The sequence below is a fragment of the Sturnus vulgaris genome, chromosome 3 (genome assembly GCF_052056855.1).
Source record: "Sturnus vulgaris isolate bStuVul1 chromosome 3, bStuVul1.hap1, whole genome shotgun sequence".
In the NCBI taxonomy this organism is placed as follows: Eukaryota; Metazoa; Chordata; class Aves; order Passeriformes; family Sturnidae; genus Sturnus; species Sturnus vulgaris.
The window spans coordinates 100,812,012-100,831,045 of record NC_142245.1 but is presented as its reverse complement, the minus strand read 5'-3'; the positions used below and the strand labels follow the sequence as shown (position 1 = coordinate 100,831,045).

The following is a 19,034-nucleotide window of genomic DNA, read 5'->3' as shown; positions in this document are numbered from 1 at the left end:
GATGTGCTCCAACTCTAAAATCATCCCAGCAGATGAGCTGTAATGGAACTGTTCTAACTGAAATATCTTAGCAAAAACTAAACTCATGAGTACTTGGGACTGTAAATCATATTATGGTAAGTTCCACAGCACTTTTGAGGATCTTTCCTCTTAAGCTTTTTGGGTTTTTTTGTTAAGTTAAAGGAACTTTGGGCTTTGCTCTGATGCTTTCTACTTTTTCTGTTTGGATTTTTTAAGTTTGCTTTGTTAGAAAAAGAGGACTGTATACACCTAGTAGATCCATTAGCCACCACACCTTTTAAATTGTTTTATTTCAAGTCCAGTAGATATTCCATCTTTGTAATTTACCAAAAAAAAAAATAAATACTACCATAGTACCTCTGCCTCTGAAATACGTTTTTGTAAAACTACGAATAAGAGAACTTATTGTAGTCACTGTAAAAATTACTAGAAGTGGTAGGAAGATCATCCTGCTACAGTATTTGCATTTTAATTTGACTTTCAGCAGCTAAAGATTGTTTTATAGTAACATGAGAGTCTTGAAAATTAATAGATGAAGCTTGAGCAATTCTTCTTTAACTACAGTCAAGAAGACTGAGGTCAATCTTGAAATAGACATAAGGATAGTATTCTTGATTACTCAGTTGTAACCCAGGGATGTCCATGCCAGGCTGCAAAAGGAAGTAACAGCTTTAGTACCAGTAAACCTGCACAGTTCCAAGCTCCAGGGGATTGTTTCTGTGCTGCTTTCACACAGGTGCAATGGAGCTTTCTATGTGCCATGCTTAAGATGGTGAATTCACCACTGAGAATCTGCTCTGCTTCTTGTTTCAGGCTGCCTAATGTAATTAGCACTGAGAATTCATGCCTGTGCTCTTATGAACTTGCAGTATTTTTGTCTGCTTCACCTCTACAGCAATTCATTTGTTCTCCCTTCATTCAGTGGACCCGTGCTTGCTGCTTTTAGGCTGTTTTGAAGGCCTGCTAGCTCATTTATTGGTTTAGCCTAAATTGTTATGAATTGTAATTCAAGATACAGGGAAGGAGAAAGCAACTACTGTTGCTTGTTGAAGGCCTAGGTTATTTATGAATGACAGCCTTTTACAGGGGACAGAGGTGTCACAGCCCTAGGATTTAGTTCCAAATTACTTTTTCTTACTTTTGTTGATCTGAATGTTTATAGCAGATTTTAAGCTTTTTACATAGAGGAACGACCATAATTGAGCAGACCTATTTTGTTCTGGTAGCTGTAAACATGAGATGCTTCAACAGAAAATGAAAGCAACTCTCTGCATCTGCATTATAATCTGAGCTACCCTAATCCAGCCTGTAACCAGCTGGGACTAGAGCTGCATAAAGGGCTCCTATGATTGCAGGATGTGAGGAGATGTATGCTCTAACCACAGGAGCGTGGACGTGTTCACTTGGCTAAGCTGAGAGAAGTTACAGCATGTGCACTTTCAGTCCAAATACATACCTCCATTATACTTGCTGCTGCAACTTCATCCAGGTGTTTGAAGACCACGTTCAGGACATCTCTCAGGCGCTTCACAGACTTCCTATTTGGCTGCAGCAGCATTGCTTGGAAATTCACAGGGAGGCCATACCTCGGAACACAACATACATGATCATCTGCTGGGAAGGGGCACAGCTGTCTGCTCCTGCCCTTCTCCCTCCGCAGCCTCCAGGCATGCCCACTGATGATGTGTTACAGAAACAATGCCACCTCCTTATTGGAAAATATTTTATTTTTGAAGCCAAAAGTCAACAGTGTCTTTCTGTTTTCCTCTTCCCTGTAAGTGCCCCCAAATAATAGTTTTTCATCAGATTTGTATCTATATTGTCTTCTGTGAGCTCCTGGAGTGAAGTGTATAAGGCACACACCTCGAGCAAGATAAAACAAGGTGTGTAAGGGTTCCTTCCACAAAGGAACTGCACCAGAAAGAGAGCTGTACATTTTGAATTCCCCAGGAATCTCTGCCTGCATTCTGTGTTTACTCACCTCAGGACAGATTCAACAAAAACTCTTAAGGCTTTCACATGAATCCAAGCCACAAATGCTTCACTGAAGTTCACCTTCAGCCAGCGCAGTAAGGGGCCCTGTCAGAGCAGAACAGTGCTGTGATCCCTGTGCTGAGTGAAGCAACTCTACAGCCAACACTGCTACTGAGGCCATCATGGGCTGCTGGGATAGTTCCCAGGCAGCCTGATAGTGGCTCCCAGTCTATCAGAAACTCAAGTGACCTTGAGCAAATCATGTTTTTTTCCCCATGCCTGTTTTATGGGCTAAATGAAGCTCTCCAGAGACTGTTGCAACCATACAGCCATTTCTGAGAGAGGTGCTTAGGAATGCTGGTAGCAAAGGCTGCCCCTGTGGGCCACCAACTCAAAAGGAGCTACTTACATATTGTTGTTTCTTGTCAGAAGCTAATTTCATCAGTTCTTCCTTTTCACATTTCAGTTCCTTCTCATCATAATAAAATTCTCGAACAATGAACCTACAATTGAATGACATTTGTTCTCACAAGCCTTAGTCTAGGTAATATGCACACTCATTTCTTTTTCCCTGGGAGAAGCAGGTATGGGAAGATGCTAGCCATTAAACAAGTTAAAGCATGTGGAAGGCGGTAGTTGAAATCAACCCCAAAAAGCCAGCTTCCTGCTATCAGCACAATGAGAGCAGAAAGGGAAATCCAGAATCTGTAACTTGGAGCTTAAAGAACAGGATCACTGATTCTGCTACCACAGTTCCTTCCCACTCTGCCTCCTCAGTGACTTTAGGACCAACAGCAACTCAAGGAGGCAAGAAGTCCTAAAACTAGTGATGGATTCAGCATGCTGCACACACAACAAGCCTCACCTCATCCTCATCTCTTGTGAGCCTGCCCTGCCCAGCAGTCAGGGCTTCTTACCTGTTCTCCCTGGCTTTAGCCTTAAAGTCATCCATGACTTTTCTAAATAGGGTCACAGTGAAAAGTCCTCCCTCTGCATCCTCGGCGATCATTCTGTGGGAGGGAAATCCACTGCTGTGATTTGACATGGCAAATCTCTCATGCCTTTTTTACCTACCTCATCTTTCCCTTTTGCAATTCTTTTTATTTTTATTTATGATACTGAACAACACCCTGCTTTTTGAAAACTGCTGTGACAGAAACAGGGAACAATTACTTTACTTGCACTGGCTATTCTATCTCAATGTAAAACTCAATTGGCTTAGATCCCGAACCCACTGTAACACACACACATTCTTCCTGCCTGATTTTTCTCTGTTTCCTGGTAACATTCCCCCATCTTTACATACACTTGTGTTTTTGAGACAGACTGTAGACAAGACTGTTTCTTTCTCTGTGCTTTCTACCTTCTCCGTTTCAGGTAATACCACTGTCAGCTCTTGTTCCCTGGACTGGATCTCATAGTCTGCATGAGCTGAGCAATGGAATATTTAAGTCCTAGGAAAGATTTTTGAAAGGATGAGTTAATATGGCTTTTGCTAGTGCAAATGACGGTATGCTGAATTATTCTATGCTACAACAGGAAGCAATTAAAAATGAAGTTTCATATTTCATCGTTTTATAAAGTACTTTCCATAAAGCTCTATGTGATTGCATGTATCTAAACTATACCTCAGTTAATGTAATAAATTGCCTGTTCTACACAAAAAGAAGCAAAGGCCTTGTTGAAAGTAAAAAGAAATTGATTACTGGAAAACGGAACAAGCTAATTTTAAAAATCTGACTTTTTTTCTTTCATCTGTACTTTCCTTCAACAAACTAATTTCTATTTGAATTGCAAATACGTTAATGTGGAGCCTATGCATGAGACTAGTGATGTCCTTCAGGATTCACCAATCTGGGGGGCTGAAACATGACAGAGATCTCTGAAACAAACACAGAGCTTAATCTGGAATTTCACTTACTTGGTAGAGCGAGGTACTACCATATCTGAAAGTGATTCATAGGTCTTCTGCCACTGTAGGTAGCTTGACCTTTGAGCAACACAAAAGAAAGCACAGGAAATAAATACTATATACTGGAAAGCAAATGTTGATATATGTAATTAATTAAGCTAATGGGTTACGTCATTAAGATACATTAAGCCTCTCCTATCCTTTCCTCTCCTAGTCACCAGCCAAGGAGATGCTTCCCTCAATGCTACACCCTTAGTCTTCACTTTAAATCTTGGCTTGAGGAAGGGTCAACATCAGGAAGGTGATGGTGGAAAGAACGTGGCATATACTTCTAGGCTGCCACACAGTGTCCCACGCTCCAGGACCCCTGCACAAGCTGCCCTGCTCCATGAGTAGGTGTGCTACATCTGCTATGAGCAATCCCAGTGCTGATCCGGTGCTAGACTGCACTCGTGGCAAATGCCAACGCTGTGAGAAAAGGAACAAGGGGATGGTAAGAGTTTGCAAAGAGAGAAGTCTCTTTTTAGTGTGAATAAACTCAGATAATGAAGTCAGCAAACTTACCTCAGATAGCTTTCTGCAACCTGGTTTTCAGAGACAGAAGAGTGATGGTGTTGTATGTGTGTTGAGACAGGACTATATGGAGAGGAAAAGCTTTGGGTAGGGCCAGGAGGAGAACATTTTGTCACTTCACCATTGGTATCAGTCATTCTGTGTATGGGCACTTACAAGGGCACAGCCAGCAGAGAGAGACTGTGAGTTTAACAGGTCTAATTCCTTTTAGAAACTGGTTATGCTGCAGTAAGAATATAGTTGTCTTTTAGCTCATGCTATTCCTATCAGGAGACTGAGAACCCACTCGTAACCATGAAAAACCTACTATGCCCATCATCCTGCTCCAGCTTTGGTGCAGTCTTTGTCTCCTTCTTTTGTGCTAGCACCGCTCTTGGCAGAAACTGTTCTTTCTTCTTTGCTAAGGGCTCCACCCATGTCCCAGTGAGGGCACTCCTGAGCTGCCCTAGCCTGAGCCGGTATCACCTGGTTCTGGTGCTAATGGCTGGGACTCAGTGCCACACGGGGTGTGTGCACACACTGTTGTCTTACTTTGGCACCACGACGAGCAGGGTGATAAGGTACTCGGAATTCAGAACAAAGTCTTCTTTGTGCACAATGTCTGCCAGGGTCCTGGTCAGCAGATTTCCCCTATGGTGAAGAAGACAAAGTAAGAATAACAGTAGCAGGAACTCAGCAGCAGAACATTGGAGGCATTGTGCTGTGAGTGGAGACGCTAGTAGCATGTACTGGGGTAAAAGAAGGCCCAGAAGGAGGTGGCTAAAGGACACAGCTACACTTCTGAAATGGCTGTTTTGTTATTTATACTGCAACTGAAAGAATCAAAAAGTAACTAATACTAAGAATACAATATTAGTGGCTAGCGGGAGGACAGTTTACGCCCTTTATGTAAAATTACACCATTCTGCTGCTATTATTTTTACAGTAAGAGTGTAAATACTTGGGAAGTGCACATCTGCTCCCAATCATTGTTGCATCTTGTAGGAAGCGCCTGCTCTCTCAGGAAGCCTGTTGAGCTGCTTGTGTGAGCATGCTGCAGGCAGAATGAGCCATGTGAGTACAGACCTAAGCCATCACAGCCACCTGGCATTCCTGGACTGCTGTGGACAAGCACACTGAGACATTCCTGCTGAACCGCAGTGAGAGCAGCAGTCTCACACACAGGTGGGACCTGCAGAGGGTCTCCACAGACTGAGCCCGCCCAATCACATTAGTCCCTAGGACAAGTAGATACCAGGGCTGGCTGTATATAGGTGGAAAGCACTAGGTGTGAAGAGGAGTTGCCCTCCCTGTCACTGGGCAGGAGTGAAGAAGGACTTAAACTAGTAGTTTTTGATTTGAGGTTCACTGGGCCAGTCTAAATATTAACTAAGTGACTGGTAACTTATTAGATGTTTGTTCAACCCAAGCTATCTGGCACTGGTGGACACCAGAGTTGTCAGCATTTAAAGGTGGACGAAATGGTGACAGGAAGATTGTCTCTGGCCATGAGGTCTCCATTCTTCTCTCTCCTCATGTTGCTGGGGCTCTGGCTGCTAGCCTGGCTGACTGCAGTGTCAGGCAGCCCACCTGTGCCCTGTGCCAAATCCTGAGTAGGAACAGTAGCACATATGAGCATGTGTTGGGTGAGGGCTTGCACAGCATCATCTAAGTTGCTTTAAATTCACTACTTACTGGATGTGACCATTTTCCCCAGTGATATCCTAGAAAAAAACCCAGGTATCAGCACTGACATAGGCAAAGACCATAAGCAGATGAAGACAGGAGAGAGAACATTTGGGAAGCCTGAAGAGTGCATTACCTGAACCAACAGAAGGAAAGAAAGAAAACAAAAATGTAAGTGGGAAGCTGGTGAACTGCAGGATCAAGCAAGACAGAGCTGTTTTCTATGGGAGCTTTGCAAATGCTGTTCAGAACATAGAGCACAGCTCCAAGTGGCAAAGGAATCCACCAGTTGACACTGCTCATCTAATTTCTGGCTCCCTGAAGTCACATCAGAGCTAAACAGTTGACTTTTTCCAAGACTGCCTGCTCACACTGTCAATAAAATCCTATTAGGAATTTCAGCCTCCCTGAGCTGATTTTGAGATATGCTGACCACACCAGTTACCCCACCACCTGTTTTCATTAGGTCTCGAAATTCTCAGCATGTCCCAAGGCTGGAAAAGTTGTTCCCATCAGAACACATGTGATCCACCCCACAGCAATGGGCGTGAGCACACACTGCCTGCATTTCAGCCACAAAACAACATCCCCACTGCAAAACACTTACATCGTTTTCTTCTCCAGGCTTTGCAAATTTCCTTTAATGTTGTTGTATGCAGCTGATCGGGTCTTTAGGTCTGCTTCTATTTGAGTCACTTGCTAAAACAAAGTGAAAAAAGGGAGTCAATGCAGTGCTTGAGTCCTTGTTCTCACCTCAGTCCCACTACTACTGCACCTTAACACAGAGACATAGCTGCCAGGTCCCCTAAAACCACCAGCCTGTGGCCAAGAGAGAGCCGGGGTCAGAGCTCCCTTGGGGCAAAGGCCCCTGCAGAAAGTAGGGTTCAGTGAGCTGTTGCTGTTGGTGTGCTAGAGATGTACCTAAGCGGCAGGTTCATGGTTTTATTTGCTACCTACATTGAACAACAACACCTCATGCCTTTCTGAATGAACTGACAGTGTATATAATTCATTCAGCCTGAAGGCATTTGATTTAAAGTCAGACCAACAATTTCACAAAAAAGTTCCAAAGTGAGGAGGAGAATAATATGGCAGTATATTAAAAAAAAAGAAAACAATGAAGGGGATTAAAGTGCAGAAAATATATCAATGTACTCTAGTGAATCTGATAAAGTGCCATATACTTACAGACTGGATAGGTTTCAATGTATGTATCATTATTATTGCAGTAGAAATTAAAATAATATCAACTACTTCAGTACAAAGTGTGTGCTTCTGAGCCTGTTCCTGCCCAAACCAAAGGCAAAGCTCCCACTGACTGCCATGAGAGGAGGAATCACAACCAGCCAAAAGACATGCTTCCCGATGTCAACATCTTAAAATCTGGAGTACAATTTACCTTTGTTAATGCTTCTGATATATTCTTCAGCGGCTGCTTTATGGGATATTTGGCCATGTCCCACTCAAACCGTGTCAAGTAGCTAATTAGGTCAACTGAAAATGCAAAGAGATGCATGACAGGAGGTAGCATGGTACTAGATGGCAAGTCAAGGTTTGGGGAGTAGTCCCCAGCTATATCTTAGGTATAGCTTTGATTAACTTTAGAGCTTTAACCAGAAGCCCACCTCTCAATTCTAATTGAGATTTAATCTAGATCAAATATGCACAGATCCTATGCCCAATCTAATCAACTTCCTAAACATCCCCAAACTTAAAAGTTAAACCAAAAATCTTTTCTGCATTACAGCTAACAGTACAGAGAAAGTGTAACATTATCTGTATCAGTGGGACACAGCAGTGTACAGCTATTCTTCACAGTAAAAACAGTTTTGTGTAATCTCAATCTTAATTTCTGCAATATGCCTGAATTTAATCCCAGCAACAGCTATCAGAAAAATACTTTGTGCCCAGAATCAGCAGTAATATTCAGGGTTGCTGAGAGCTTGATCAAAAGTATTAAGAGCATAGCAGATGTCACTTCTCTGTGATTCAGTCAAATGCTCACTAGAAATCAAACAAATGCAGGTGGGATGAGGAATTCCTCATTGACTTTGCACACAGAGATCTCCATTTCACAAAAGCTAGAGATTATTTACATAATAGATAAATCCAGTCACAGCATCCAAGAACAGAAATTCACAGCAAGGACCTGGGCATGCAACCCCCAAAACACACACCCTTGGAGCATGGAGACGCACAGCTTCTTTCCAGAATGAAAGGGAAATGAACACATACAACACCCAGCTCCTAGAACAAGATTTTCAAACAGTTTCACTATTTGAAGATCAAGGGTTCTTGATGTTAGAAAATACTAAGCCTTAGTACATTATGGTACCAAATAAGGAATTCTCCTCCAGCAACTCATGAAATCAAACAGCTCTTTGTCAGAGTCCTGAGAGCCTTTGGTTGCTGAACACACCACTACAAAGTGTTCTTGCAGACCTTTATATGATGGGGTAAAGTCATGTATCCTGCCGAAACAAGAAAGGCTGGGACTGCCCTCCAGAAGGTTAGGGAGACAAGAGGAAGCCAGCAGGCAGGGTCTCAAGGTCTAGACGAAGAGGCCAGAAGCACTGTCACCTAAAAGGTGGGCTTCCCTCCAGACCACGAGGGTAAATAGCAAGAATGTCTGGGAAGTTGCTCTGAGGTGACAGGGAGCAAAACAAGCTCAAAGTGCCAAGTAAAAAGATATGCATGCTGGGGTCCTTCAGTGTTCTTTGCTGCCTTGTTCAGGGAGTGAATTCAGTCCCAGAGCTAGCTTTGAGCACAATTTCTTATGGGCTGGACTTTGAGGTTTAGGGAAAAACTTTATGAACCAAGATGCATGAGAAGGAATGTGAAAAACTGTGTAATTGCCATACCACCAGGCTGAGGGTACTCTGCAGTCTCATGTGATACTGAATACCCTTGGCAGGAGAGCACTCTCCTTTCCATGGGCTTCTCTCACCCCACAACAGAGTCAGTTTACCCTATTAGATTTCCAAAGCATGGAAAGTCTTATGTTAGGAGAAACAGGCTTCTTAGCAAGTGATAAACTTCCTGGAAGGCAGAGAGCACTTGCCATGGCAGTGTTCTCCCCTCTTTCAAAACCACAGCTGTGTCAATGGACAAGAGTCATAGGCAAAGATCCGACCCTTCCTGCTAATATCTGAGCAGGAATGAGCAAATTCTCCTCCACAGGGAGAGTGTAGAAAAGGGGCAAAACTGCAGAAGATTGGGAGAACTATGACACAGCTGCTGAGTGCAGTTCTCTGTTGGTGCTTGCTTGTGATCTCTGTGGGGAAGGCAGAGAGGTCAAAAATACTCCAGCTACAAAGTTCCAATACTCCAGCTACAAAGTTCACACAGCATTTTCAGCAAGGGGTACACAACACAAGGATTTCACCCTGCTGCCTCTCTTCTAGGCCTGTGTGCTTAGGCTTTGCAGACACAGGCTCTTTAAAGACAGACACTATTTATAGCTGATGAGATAGAAATTTCGCTGAAGAACTTCACATGCCCTTTCTATCCTCACATTCCTTGAATCTCGGCAGCATCCAAATGTTGGGCAGTTGAGCACAGCATGAGTTCTCAACCCAGTTTTTCAAGCTCACTCCTGAGTGAGCTTGCCAGTGCTAGCTGGCACTGGTGCAGGCTGGTTAAGCCTGATCTTGGGGATGGCACAAACTACTGTGAACACACTAGCAGAGATGCGTTTAAAATGCCAAGCAGCCCCAGCACCCTGATGCTCCTGGAATGGCATCCCTCATTCATGGAACCTGTCAAGTCACTTCTGAAAGACTTCACACAGTTGCCCACCCAGGAGAGATGATTCCTACCAGCTCACAACTGCCCAGGGAATCCACAGCCTGAATGTCTCATAGTCTAATTTACACACCCAGCTCTAAAGCACAATGTTAAATACTTCCTTCTCCAAAACACTTGATTCTTCAAAAGTGTAATGCTTCTCATTTTGCTTTGTTTCAGACTCACTATAAGGAATGGAGTTATTCCACCACTTACCAAATTTTTAAATTCATTTAGGTTTAACATTTCCATAAATGGAAGAGAATCTGGTATGAATCTTTGAAGAAAAGCTTTATTTACATTTCAAGAAAGCTTGTCTATGCTTTTAGGATATATAAAAAGTTTCTATATTACACAAGCACACATTTCTCTTTATAAGAGAGCAAAATTTGCATGTGGCTGCTTTCAACCATTGTCCTGGAACTGGAAAGTTGAGTGTCTGTGTGTGTGTGTGTGTGTACAAGTTCATGTAACTAAAAGTGCTGTATTTTTTACTACTTTAGATTTTCTTCCTACAGATCTAGCAAAAAACCTTTTAGATGCACAGCCACCACCAAACTGCTATTGGTGTTATATGAAGCGAGCTAAAGACAGAATTACTTAAAATCATCTTGGGATGGTCGAATAGTATGAAACAGGACCATGCAGCAAGAAATAGTGTCTTATAATTTTGGTTCTGATTTCACAACTTCGAGAAAGTCTTCAACTTTATAGTTGGTTTGCCAATCAGAAAGGGAAGGAGGAAGAATTGGTACAGTAAAGTTGCTGATGCTTATGACGACTAACACAAATATATTTGGGGAATTCTCATATACTAAAGCTGACTTCATTTTTTAAGATGCAGTAAATAATCTTAAAAAGGTTAATGTTCTAATTCAATATGATTTGTTTGGATGATCAAACCTAGGCAGAGTAAATTAGTAACACATGCAAGTAACTTCCATATCCTTTTAATACAACACATGCAGAGCTGATAGGAGAAAAATCACTTGTAAAAGGGGAAAACAAAGGAAATTAACAAAACCTGTTGTTTCTCAAGTCATAGGGATATCGTGATCAAGCTACGAGGTTGTTACTTGAGAAATCCATCGTAACCTGATCACTGTATCTCTACAACCAGACCAAGACTTGTGTCTAGCACTAATATACACAAATGCATGCATGTAGCAACACCACAACCATCAGTCCTCAACATACTTTGGAGACATTTCATTTTATCCTTTAGCCCTGAAACACAGTAAGTGAGATTATTGTATTTCTCGAACAGTTGCACCCATCAAATATCAGTTTTATATCATTCAAGGACATTTCTACAAGAAATACAAATTTACAAATACAGGTCTGAAGTACAACATTGCAGACAAAAGGAGATGGAGTGTGCACTCTTAGTTTATCCAAAAGTATCATGCTGCAAGTCTGTAATCAGCATGCGTACCACATCCAATTTTGTTGTACTTTTCCAGAATAACTGGGGAATACAAATTACTGACAGATGACTGACAGTTGTCACACAGCTATACAGAATAAGATTTAGGTGCCCTTAAGAAATCAAGCCCAGGCAGGGCACAGAAGTGTGGTAGGTCATGTTAGGAGTGAACCAGTGTGTCTCTTATTTTCATATTCACTCCAAAGTTAGCTTGTGCTGAGAAAAATAGGAGAAGGCTAGACACATTCTTATAAAATGCTGCTGATGGTTGTCCCTTCTAAAGTGTCAGGGTTTCAATTCCATATATTCATATTTTGAAGCAAGCAAAAGCAGCAGCAGTATTTAAACCCCCACATTCACAGCACCTACCTCCATTGGCCAGAAGATTTTCCTGGACTTTGTCTTTTGAGTCCTCCATAACTTCTCCTATGTACTGGGCTATTTTCTTTATTACGCTTAAGTGTAACAAGACAAACTTTGTTAGTGAAGAAACAAAATTATTAAAAGACAGTTTCAAAGTGATCTGATAAACCCAGAAATGCCCAAACAAAACACTTCTGAAGCAAAGCAGGTTAATTTGCAGTTCAAATGATAATAAAAAATCTAGGACACAATGCAGAACTACCTGTCTTACCTCTAAAAACACTGATCTCTGCAAAAACATAGGTAATGTCATTTTGCCTGTGCTCTGGACTTACAGAAGATCAAGAGTCAATCTTCTATACACTTATTATACATATAGCAGAAATCAGAAGGCAAGAAAGACAAGAAACTCTTGTTTAAAACCCCCAAGATGATGAAGGCAAAGGAGGCTATATATTGACTGAAGATCTGTTACATAGGAAGTTCAAGAAATCCTTAGGGCTCGCTGAGAAAAGGTTCTCAAAAAATACTCAGGGGAAAATACCATTGTTATCTTGCTTGATGGGGAATTTCCTTCTTATTCCTTTTCTTTGCAGGACTCTTCCTTCTCTTTTAGCATCGTGGACATGACACTCCTTTAAGGTATAGAACTAGATTCAAATCCTTCTGCCCAATTCAGAGTAGTGACTTGTACAGAGACCCTCTTAAAGAACACTGTCTCCACTGTGCCACTTATTCTTTATTTATTTTAAGAAATTGATTAAACAAATCCCTCTAGCAGTAGTTACCCCTGTCTCTAGTCAAAGTACCTGTCTCATACAGGCTGAGAGACTTTTTGGTTGTTTAAGTATCCTGCACTCAAAAATATTCACAGAATTTGGCCTGCAGTTCCCTAACTGTCCTAGGTTGACTATACCTTGTAAAAAGCCAGCAGCTACAAGGTTACTGCCTGACCATTAAATTGGCAGGGACATGAAATGGACTCAATCCTTAGGATCATGACAGGGAGTGTAACAGCAGGCTTCATTTCTCTTTCTTTCCTTAATGAAGGGAGACAACTACAGCTGCAGATGAGCTGGAGACTGAACGGGCTTCTACAGTGTTTGGACAATGTGTTGCCTGATTGGACAATCTGTTTTTGTGACAAATCCTGTGGTTTTCAAGAGCAGGAAAGGGACTTTGGACCAGATATAGATACCAGGAAAGCATCAGAGAAGAGGACTTTTCCTTCATGTGCTGCAAAGCAGTTGCATCTATCTCTGTTACTATGAAGAAACTTAGTCTTGGGAAAGGTTTTCCAGTCCTACGATTGGTAGGAAAAGTCTGAGATTGCTGATGCTGCCAAGAATGAAATACTTAAAATTTGTGCTGTTTGGGGTCAATTCAGTCTGAAGAAGACAAGATCTTCTTGTGAGCTTTCAGTATATAAAGCGCTCTTATAAGCAAGTTGGACAGAGGCTTTTTACCAGTGCCTATAGTGACAGGACAAGAGGTAACAGTTTTAAACTAAGAGTAGATTTAAACTGGACATAAAGAAAGTAATTCTTCACTGGCACACGTTGCCCAGGGAGGCTGTGGATGCTCAGTCCCTGGAAGCATTCAAGGCCAGGTTGGAAAGGGGTTTGAGCAACCTGGACTAATGAAAAGTGTTCCTGCCCATGGTTGGGGGTTGGAACTAGAGGATCTTTAAAGTACCCTTTCAACCAAAATCATTCTTCTCATGACCCTGGACAGGTGCAGTTCAGAGTGCCTGTAGGAGGAATCTATACACCTGGGCTAAGAACATCTAGCCCCGTAGGGACCCAGCAGCAGCTGAGGGTTGCCAGAGTACAGCACACGTTGCCCACACTCAGATTGTGGGGGAACTGAGGGATCCAGACAAAGGTTCCCTGACAATTGCAACCTTGCTAAGCACTTCTGTAAATCTCAGCTTGTAGATAGAGCTATTTTTTGTCTGCTTCATGATGCCCAGAGAGCCCAAAGGAACTTGTAACAAGAGAGTAGTTGGTAAAACCAGCATAGCAGGAGACTAAAGACATTATGGAGAAAGCAGTTCACTGGGACCTGTATAAATCTGGAGTTTCTCCAAAGGGCCTGAGCTGCTTTCATTACTTTTGAATGCGTCTGGTGGCTGACCTGACAGGTGGGAGACAGCTCTGGTCTCTCTCCATAAGGGTGGGAGAGGTGTGTGCTCTCATGCACCTGACAGTCCTACCTGCCCAGGCAAGGCTTGGCTCCCTTCCCACCCAGAGATCCTGTGGTCCCTGCCACAGGATACAGCCACTCTGTGAGCAATACACTATGCCAGAGAAATGTTCTCCAGTCCTGCCTTAGCCTTGGTGCCTTGCATTGCATCCTGTGAAATGCAAGTGGGATTCACTCACCCAGTACATTTCCCATGCAAAGACAAAACCCATCCCTTCCACACCATTAATGTCAAGGGCAAATTACAAGAATCAGACCCGTGGAGGAGCCCTACTGACTACACTGACATCCAACAATGGGCAATTTTCACAGCCAACCATCAGATCTCTGCCTTTAGATGAGATGAATCCCACCTTGAGCAAATATCATGACCAAATGATGCATTACCAAAAGAGAGAGCTTCAGCAAAACTGCTTCAAGAAATAGTAATAAAAACCTGTAAAGGAAATAACTCCATTTAACTACTATTATGTCTTGAGACTGATGTTTTGCTTCTGCAACTGCTGCAATGTCATTAGCTTCCAAAAAAAAAAAGTCTAACACTCTTGAAGTGATACTGAGAAAGAAAGGGTGCTACCCACCAGGCCTCTGAAATACTGCAGGGAGCAGAAGTCCTGCAGTCTGAGGCCACTCCCAAGTATGCCACTGACCGAGGACCAGAGAGAACCCCCGGGTAAGAGTGACCCAGGAGACTTTTGAGAGAGCTCCATGCTACCACAGGATGACATGGAAAAACACTCCTCCTCCCTGTGTAAATAAATAATAAAAGTATGTGGAAACAATAGCTCCTGCAAACTCTTGCCCCTTCTCTGCTGTCCTGGCAGGAGGCAGTGCTGACAGGTTTGTGCTGCCTGGCTCCTGGCAGCTGTGTTTATCCAGCAACAGTTCAGCAGGCAGTTCTTTCACAGGACCAGGAACATAAATGCTCAGGTCATCTGAACAGGCTTGTAAGTCTCTGAATTCCATTAACTCCAACCAAGTGTGAGCGCTTGGCATTTTAACCCTTGAATCCCAATTTAGACATAAAACCTGAGGAATTTATTTAATGCAAAATGCTTTTGTATGTCCTTATGGGACTCATCTGATAATATCTTTGATTATTCTGTTATTCTCCATTACTGCTCTAATGCCACTACTCTAATGCATTTTTCTTATTTTTCAAAATATCTTTCTTTTTTAAATTTTGTTGATTCTTCCTGGTTACCTATCTTGACAGGCAAATGAGACAAACAGGAAGAGTCTTTGCCTCAGCAGATTACAGTGGAAGGGCCTCATTGACCCCTTTGCTCCATGCCTAGAGCCCACCAGAGGGTAAGAGTCATTACTGGCATTAAAGGGACAATTACTGGAGTAAAGTGGTGTTCAGCTTGAACAAGCAGCTGTATCATGCTGGCAAGTAAAGACAAAGATAACAGGAGTCAGCCAGCCTAAGGAGCTCCTACTGACATTTCACTTCTAACTGCCCTCCATGATCTTCCATGGATTCTGCAGCCAGCTTTTCAGAAGTCCTAATTCTTTAAAAAGCTGGGAATTAGTTATGCCTTTCTGAAAAATCAGTTCTGATGATTTCTGGCAGGCCTCAAACCCAGATGACATAGTTGCTTCCTATCTGCTACTCTGACTAGAGACAGAATCACAGAATATTCTGATATGGAAGATATCCACAAGGATCATCAAACACTTTCCTTTAGAACAGATAGCAGATATTGGCACCATCTCTTCCCAGATTTGCCCCCATTTCCACTTCCTCAAGAATCTCTGCAATTAAAGAAGAAGCTGGAATGTGTTACAAAAGAATATGGGGCAGTATTTTTGGGAAGGTCCTGATGGAGATGGTTTTGTTGATAAATTAAGTTGCTCTGTCTTGCTTAAAGTCCTGAAAAAGCAGTTTGGTTTAGTTTTAGGTAGTCCTGTGAGGAGCAGGATGTTGGACTCAATGATTGTGACAGGTCCATTTCAACTCGAGATATGAATCATATTCTATGATTCTAAAAGATAAATCTTTTGTGCAACCCAGAGTTATCAGATGCAATAATTCTTATAAAACCCTTATGTAGCACCAGTAAAATCAGGAAAAAAAGTGCTACGGAGAAATGTATTCTAGCAGACCAACTTTTACCTAAACTGCCTAGCATAGATGCAAACAGTTTATATCAGGGTTTCCATATATCTTTGCAACTGCCACACAAAGATCTACAAAAGGATTGAGCATATTTAGACAAGACAGTGCTGATCAGTCTGGACTGGGAGAAAAAAGGCAAAAAGACCCACAGCTAATGCATGTCTCTGTGACCAAAACTACATGTGAGGTAAGCTGCCAAAGCAAAAAACAGAACAAAGCAAAAAAAGCCAGAAGCTTATACCTTCACTGCCCACAAGTCTATCTTGTGCTATGAAGTATCTTAAAACCTAGCATTTTCTCAGCTTGCTGTACTACATTATTCTTTTGTACACCCAGGTCAGTTTGTCCCAAAAGGCAAACTTGGCAATTATCAGCAAGGAGATCATGTGAGTCTTTGCTTAAGTAGGTTTGATGTAATATGAGTCAATATTCTGGTTTTTAAGGAGTTTAAAAGCCTGAGAGGGAGAGGTCTGGACTTCATTCAAAAGAATATAATCCTTAGAAGTCCTCTATCTGGTTGAAAAGGGATAGAAGGTTCAATAGAAACATTCTGTCAAAACAAGATCAGGGAGGGCTTCACATTCTCTAAATGTTGTTTTATCAAGTTTCTGGATGAGGTGGGAAGATGTTCTTTAAGAAAAAATAAAAGCACAAAAAAAAACCCCACAACCCACTATTTAAAGCTGTTTCCTTATGAGAAACAGCTTCCCTAGCACTGCCACTTGAACAGATTGCTGTGCTGACAAAGCCACCATGGATATAATTCAGCTAAATTTTAAGAAATTATCCTTTCTTTGTAATAACTCCATGACAATCAACACAAGGGTTAAACAAAGCTTTTCCAGTTTAGTCCAGTTGTAGTCCAGGCTGAACTGAGTCAGATGAGGTGAATACAAGTACATACTCTCCCATAAAAACAGTGTCTGTTTCTCATTTGTAGGTGGTAAATAAGATCTACTTTACCTTTCAGCAAAGCTATCAAGTTTTCCCAACTCATCTGACAGACCAACAAGAGCATCCAGTGTTCCCACCTGTGCAAAAGATGAGAATTAGGTGAAAGATGCACAACTCTGTCTAAGGCTTTTTTTGGCAGAGCCTTAAGGAGACTGGCTTGTCCTTAGTATATGTGAATTTAACAGTTTGGCAGAACTTCATTTACTTAGTGGAAAATAGTAGCAATTCCTTTACCCAAGAACTAGGGCATAAAAAGCCTCTTCCAATAAAGGAAAAAAAGTATGTGTAGTCTCAAGATTACATGTCAGTGTCTTTCTTCCTGTTTTCACTTTGTCCCCTATCATCAAGCTGCATAGAATAGTCTTTAACCAGAAAAAACAGTGACTGGAAATGCACACAAATAATGCACATATACAAACAAGTCAGATGCACTGAGATAACAAAGGGAAGCTGCACTTATTCAAAAGGGGGTGTCTGTCTGTATTCTCTGTCTCTCACAAAGCCATTTCTGACCAACATCTGCTTTTTTAATCACTGTCAGTCATAACCACATATTTATGGTATTGCAGCATATTGCCAAACCTTTTCTTGTAATGTTGCCAGCTCAACATTATGTAAGGTCAATCTAAGGGAGAAGAAACAAATTTTATGTAGAACAAATAGAATGCGAATGGGCATCTTCAATGCTTTACTTCCTTCAACATAAGCAGACTCTCACCACCACCAGTGGGGTAAGGTACACAGATGGCAAAAATAAGGTCCATGGATGATAAAAATCATATCAATCTCAGGTGTGCATACAAAAAAGCAACATTCTCTTCTCTGTCAGTAGTCTTGCTGCCAGGGCTGTGGATATTCAGCTACTCCTTTTGCATTAGCAATCCATGATGTATCATGCTGTATGACTTTGATGACTAGGAGCAAATTGTACATGGAATGCAATAGATCAGTTATTTAACATTCACTCATGTTCACTCCTTATACATATACCCTTCCAATGTGAAGCTCAGCTTCAAGCACAATGACTTATTTCTCTCTGATCGATTTTCGGCTGAATGAACACAACTCATCCCCCAACCACAGTCTCCTTCTACTCTCTGCATATTATCACAAATTATAAATCCCATATTTATCCCAAAAGTCTTTAGCCCTGGCTAATGCTGCCGTATTGCCCATACATAAACCCCGTCCTCACTTACCTTTAAGTCTGGAATATGGAATTTACTGTTGCTAGACAGGTTGGATTTAGATGTCACAGTGTTCATTCTCTCCCACGCCTGCAGATTTGTTTTGTCTCCCGGGGCAGAAATTAGCCAGAACTCCGACATGATCTAATCTTTTCCTTTCACTGCTGGTCACTGTAGAAACTCAAAGCAGGTAAGTGGCTAAAAGAGCACCACATAAAAGGTGTTCTTCCCCAAGAACAGAAAGAGTTAGAACAGATCACTGATTTCTTTTTTTCAGAAACACTACGAGAGTGAGTCAGTTGTGTGTCTCAGGCTGAAATGGAACATGACCTTCTCCAGAATGTCACGGAAAGAGTGTGGCTGTTCCTTCCTTCTCAGGATTGTTCCATCCAGTTTCTGCATGAAGAAATGAAGTTCCTCCTCCCCTTTTCCCTCCCAGCCTGTTCCATTTGCCTTGTGCTTTAAGTTCAGTGCCTATGGGGAGCTTGGTGGCTTCACCAAACCACCCGAATTTAATAAAGAATTTCTGCTTGATAAAAATTCTCTCTCTAAAATTGTTGGACATTTGCAATGAAAAATGAAAGCAAGACCTCTGCTGAACATAGAGGCTGCAAAAGATGCCACTGGCAAGACGGAATATTGCTCTCCTCTGTATTTTTTCTTCCCAGGCTCGATAGGAAGGAGCTGGAGGAAGGAAAATCCTGGCGTTCAGGGACGGTATCAGCAGAGCCATACAGATGGAACAGTGGCAAGAATAGAGGGTCAACTATGTGGTGCGAAGCAAAGAGATGAGGGCAGAAGAGCGAGCAGCAGGCACCACAGCGCAATCCTCCGTTCCATCCCGAG

The 19,034-nt window shown here is 42.0% G+C and overlaps 1 protein-coding gene across 1 annotated transcript; it reads right to left on the bottom strand.

The window, feature by feature from the left end:
- Window positions 1–295: 295 nt before the first annotated feature.
- On the bottom strand, window positions 296–18,598 carry ATP6V1C2 (ATPase H+ transporting V1 subunit C2). The gene is made up of 12 exons (XM_014894983.2): window positions 18,201–18,598; window positions 17,011–17,078; window positions 11,727–11,812; window positions 7,545–7,639; window positions 6,753–6,844; window positions 5,012–5,110; window positions 3,917–3,985; window positions 2,913–3,005; window positions 2,405–2,498; window positions 2,003–2,100; window positions 1,478–1,607; window positions 296–671 (listed from the first exon to the last, which is right to left on the bottom strand). The coding sequence occupies exons 1-12, from the start codon at window positions 18,327–18,329 to the stop codon at window positions 576–578; spliced, it is 1,149 nt and encodes a 382-aa protein (XP_014750469.1). The 5' UTR covers window positions 18,330–18,598; the 3' UTR covers window positions 296–575.
- Window positions 18,599–19,034: the final 436 nt, after the last annotated feature.